This window comes from Scleropages formosus, chromosome 8, assembly GCF_900964775.1.
Source record: "Scleropages formosus chromosome 8, fSclFor1.1, whole genome shotgun sequence".
In the NCBI taxonomy this organism is placed as follows: domain Eukaryota; kingdom Metazoa; phylum Chordata; class Actinopteri; order Osteoglossiformes; family Osteoglossidae; genus Scleropages; species Scleropages formosus.
The window spans coordinates 19022340-19027213 of NC_041813.1; the positions used below are offsets into that span (position 1 = coordinate 19022340).

At 49.9% G+C, this 4874-nt stretch overlaps 1 protein-coding gene across 1 annotated transcript; it reads left to right on the plus strand.

Moving 5' to 3' along the window:
- The first annotated feature begins 109 nt into the window (after nt 1–109).
- Nucleotides 110–4668, plus strand: LOC108937230 (forkhead box protein J1-B-like). Its single transcript, XM_029254308.1, has 2 exons — nt 110–965; nt 3274–4668. Exons 1-2 carry the CDS (start codon nt 501–503, stop codon nt 4066–4068), a joined length of 1260 nt encoding a protein of 419 aa, XP_029110141.1. The 5' UTR covers nt 110–500; the 3' UTR covers nt 4069–4668.
- The last annotated feature ends 206 nt before the right edge of the window (nt 4669–4874 follow it).

The window sequence follows — 4874 nt, forward strand, 5'->3', positions numbered from 1 at the left end:
TCGCCTTCACAGGTGTGTTTTTTGTCCTGAAATGCAGAGGAAAAACTCGATCAAATATGTAAAAAAAAAAAAACTCAGTTAAATGTACACTTTTAGGTGTAATTGCAAATGTACCTCAGTTGGTTGTAAGTGAATAACAGCTAAAGCTAAAACAAATGCTGTGCTTTTTAAATGGCGATTATGAGCAATTTCATGTTCACATTGTGACTCTATAGGCAGCTCCATAAAGGTTGTGAACCAACCACAGATCAGCTGTGTGTTGATGAGCTGTCAGAGTCTAAAGGTCTTTATCTTCTTGATGCACTTTTGTTTACTCTGAGTCGGAAGCTGCGAGTGACAGTGGAAAGTGCAGAAATGGGCACCGCTGGGTTTCACTGGCGACCACAGCTTTAAATACAGTTCGTATCACATTTGTTGTAAATTCATGACGTGTGTTTGCATTCTGGACTGGGACAGGACACCCCTGTTCCTCTGACGTCAAGGTCCCGCTCTGCTCTGCCATGCCTGTCCTCACAAGCCCGGACGGTGCCAGCAAGCATGAGAAGAAGTGGCTCCTTCGTGACCCGGGCGAGGGTGGCACCTCCGAGAACCCGGACGACAGCCTGACCTGCCTTCAGTGGCTGCAGAACTTCTCGGTCCTGAGCGCAGCCATGGAGAGGCCGGCACACGGCCGTTCCCTCCGCCAGGGCACGGAGTCCCCCGCCAGCCCACCCGCTGGGGACACGGCAGCCTCCGGCACGTCCCTCCAGCAGGGTGACCCCGTTGCCTCCGGCGCCTCGGCCCTACAGCCGGAGCCGCTCGCAGACTATAGGACGAACCGGTGGGTGAAACCTCCGTACTCGTACGCCACGCTCATTTGCATGGCCATGCAGGCCAGCAAGAAGAGCAAAGTGACGCTGTCAGCCATCTACAGCTGGATCACCGACAACTTCTGCTACTACAGACACGCCGAGCCCAGCTGGCAGGTAAGTGGCTGCACTTCACCGCACGTACAAGGAGAGCGCTTCGCCGTGGCCCTCTCTGTCCGAGCGAAGGTAAATCTGCAATATGTGGGCCACAGGTGGCTCAGTAATTAGAGCCACCGCCATGCTGTCACTTTAGACCAAAGTATTTACCTTCAGTTAATACAGTGTAAATTATTCATCCCCATAAATGGGTCAATCACTGCGAGTAGTTTAGTGATCAAAGCTAATTAAAAATAATCGGTGTACGTGTTTTACTTTTTCTCAGCGGTGACAGACACACTGCTAACGGTATTGTTAGACAACCATCAGATGAATTAACAGTGTAATAATAATAATAGTAATGGGCCAACAGCCTGGGATTGGCCTCTCCTGACATTAGACCGGGCCTGTCGACCAGTTCAGCTGAGCTGTGTGTTCAGGATGATGATGTTTTGTTAGACCAGTATTGCTGCACTCTGACTGATGTACTTTTTTTTGACATCTGTTTAGTTCTCATGGAACAACAAAAAGGCCCGGTTTTCTTATAAGCCATCTGTCACTTGCAGGTGCTCAAAGTGAGGAATGTTCTTAAAAAATGGATGAGGTGGTGCACGACAGCAGGTGTGTGTGAGCTGGGAGCGTGGCAGAAGGTGTGTCAGGTTGCAGATGAGCGATTCACTGGGTACCCAGGGACCCCCAGTGCACCCTCTTAAAGAGAGAGTTCCCCAGACTCAACCCTCTGTGGTCTGCAACGTGTCGTAAAAATGTGCATAGAGAAACCATAATAAAAGCGGCGCTCATTTGCATGTGCCCGCGTTTTCGAAAAGGACAAACGCAAGGAGTTAGACGGTTTTTCCTTGACTGTCAGACACACAAATACACACGGGAGGCCAGGCGCATTTCTCATTCCGGACAGCATCGTCATATTAGAATGAGTGCAGGTGCGATTGGATGGAGATTTGAACGCACACACACACACACACACACACACACACACACACACACACACACACACACACACGTGTCTTTGGGGGAGGAAAGATACTGTATTTGTGGGCTTGGATGATGGATGATGACCTTTGATTGTGAACACGGAAATATGAACTTTTGTCCTGCATCCTGCCAAAGGAAGTGAAATCAATATCCCTGCTGCCTCCTTGTCCCAGTAGCGGTGTGAGTTTTTCACAAAATAGTTCAGAAGATATAGAAACCATTATTGTGAGGGAAGCCACTGTAAGGAAATGAATAATAGTTAGAAATGAACTTGTTTTGTTAGCGATTCCATCAAGTCTGGAGACACGGTGTGTTTAAAACCGCCTGTTTTCAAACGAACTTGATGTCTTCTGGAAAATCAAGATTTCTGTAGAATAGATATGGAACTGGGGGGGGACACCTGGCTATAGGAGGACCGCAAGGGGTTCTGTTGGGGAGCTGGGCTTGAGAGGGTTTTAAGAAGTAGGAGCCATTGTCAGCGGGAAGTGATGGAGAAACCGCGGAATCTGCACCTGCCAGTTACCTGGTTTACTTTCTCGTGCACAAGAAAATGTGGCTGATGAGCATGACGCTGATTTCCCAGCAGGGACCACGAGTCCCTCTCAGCAACGTAACGCGTACCGAGGTGTAATCGACCTGGAAAAAATGAGTCGGAGCGCTGAAGAAAAGAGACATCTTTACAGGGCAATAAAAAATGTGTTTGTCTGTGTTTGCCTTAGTGTCAAGATGCTTGAATGCATTCGGGGTGATTTGCTGGATTAATTTGACTTTATCTTCACGACCAGAGGCAGGAAGTGCCTGCTAAGAGCCCAGACAAAACAAGAGAACGACACAGGCTGTTCGGTCTCCTTTCGGTTTGGGTCGGCAGGTGTTTTCAGTCCCCGCTTTTATCTGAGGGCAGCACAGTTTCACAGCAAGTAGCACCGGTTTCCCACAACTGCTGAGCTCTGGGTTCAGATGTAGGTTCAACGTTGGTTCAGCCCGTACGCAATTTGCTCGTTCTCCATGTGCTCTGGTTTCCTCCCATAAAGATGTGTTTAAGGTGGATCGGTAACTCTAACTTTCCTGTAGTGTGTGGCTGTGAAAGTGAATGAGTGTGTGCGATTACCTTGCGTCACGCTGGCGTTGCATTGAGGCCGTACCCTCTACCTCACAGCATTTGATTGTGGGAGAGGCTGGACTGCTGTAAGCTTGTACTGGACCAGCAGTTATTGATTACCGATGGATAATTTTATGACGGCTGTACGGGCGTCTCCGGGAACCTGTGCACACATCTTTTTTTAGTTCAGCCCCTGCATTCGTGAAGTTCCATGCTAACAGCTCCTTCTCCCCTCAGAATTCCATTCGCCACAACCTGTCCCTCAACAAGTGCTTTGTGAAAGTGCCCAGGGGGAAGGATGAGCCAGGAAAGGGAGGCTTTTGGAAGATCGACCCCCAGTGCTCCCACATGTTCGTCGACGGTGTCTTCAAGTGCCGCCGGATGTTGTCGGGCCACCGCAATGCCTGGCGACGGAGGAGCCCTCGACCCCTTCTCCAGGATGCCAACCAATTTGCTGGGCAACAGTACAGCCGATGCCACACATCAGGCGGGGGGAACTGTCAGACAGTCCGCCGTAGGTCCAGCACAGTAGCTGGGGTACGAACCAGAGGCAAATGCACCGCACAGTACACGCAGCATTCTGATTCGCTGCTGCTATTGCCCGAATCAAGGCGGTCAGAGCTGCTGAAGGGAATCTTGGATTGGGGCTCCGAGTTTGACAACATCCCGAACGGCCGAGCGAGCAACTTCGAGGACCTGGACATCAACGTGGCCCTGAGTTTGCTGGGGTGCGAGACGGATGCATCTGTGCAGCTTCGACAGCCAGCCAGCAGGGGACACTGCCGCGGAAACGTGGCCGAACAGGCTTGCAGGTACCAAGAAATGAGCGGCGTGTCGAGCGAGGTGCCAGAAAGCACCCTGGAAGACTCCCAGCAGACCCACGTGGAGGATGTGGCTCCGTACCTGGCACAGCCAGACCCCTGGCAGGAGCTTCAGGCCACGCCTCTCATCCAGGAGCACAGCTTTGGCTTCTGTGATGGGTTTTTCCTTGCTGATGTGCAGCCCTGGGAGAGGCCAGAGCCTTCCTCGTGACTCTTGGCAAGAGTCTTGCTGGATGTTTCCCCTCGCACACTGACGCATCGGTGCCACGCCCTCAAGTAGGCTTGGGACAGCGCACCCCACGCGCTTCTCTTTTGCTTTGCTGGCATTACAAATTCCTTAAATAAATGCAGCTATTTTTGTTTGACTTTTTGTTGGTTATAGGGTATGGTGTTACATATTTATTTAACTTGAGGTTCCAGGTCACTCGGACCTTTGAAAGTTGCTGTTTTTATTACTGTCGTGTTGACGGCTCATAAATTGTTTGAATGTGAGTCACCTGACCACAAGTTTTTACTTAATGTACACTTGTTGGGTACAGCAAAATTCAGACTTTTAAGGGAAAAGTGACAGCGGTCAAGTAGTTTGAAATGCACCCAAAGTCTTACATGGAATGTGTTGTATTTTTAGCAGCTTTAACACAAGCCCTCAAATTAGTGTCTGATTTTAGAGTGCTGTAATTCAATCACCGATGACTTCTGTTGTCTTATAAATTAGAAACACACAATGCCTACAACGGCATGTCCGAGCAGGGTAGTGGCGAGCCAGAGCCTAACCCGGCAACACAGGACGTAAGGCCGGAGGGGGAGGGGACACACCCAGGATGGGACGCCAGTCCATTGCAAGGCACCCCAAGCAGGACTTGAACCTCAGACCCACCACGCAGCAGGCCCCGGCCAAACCTGCTGTGCTACTGTGCCCCCTATTAGAAACAGTAATCTAATAAATATAGCTCTTATAGTTAAAAATTATACAGTACCTAAACATGTGGGATGGACAAAAGTACTTATCTGAGCTTT

Excerpts from the sequence above, each read along its gene's own strand:
- LOC108937230 (XM_029254308.1), top strand. The coding sequence starts at position 501 with ATGCCTGTCCTCACAAGCCCGGACGGTGCCAGCAAGCATGAGAAGAAG. Across the intron at positions 966-3,273 it reads ACGCCGAGCCCAGCTGGCAG|AATTCCATTCGCCACAACCT; the intron begins GTAAGTGGCTGC and ends TTCTCCCCTCAG.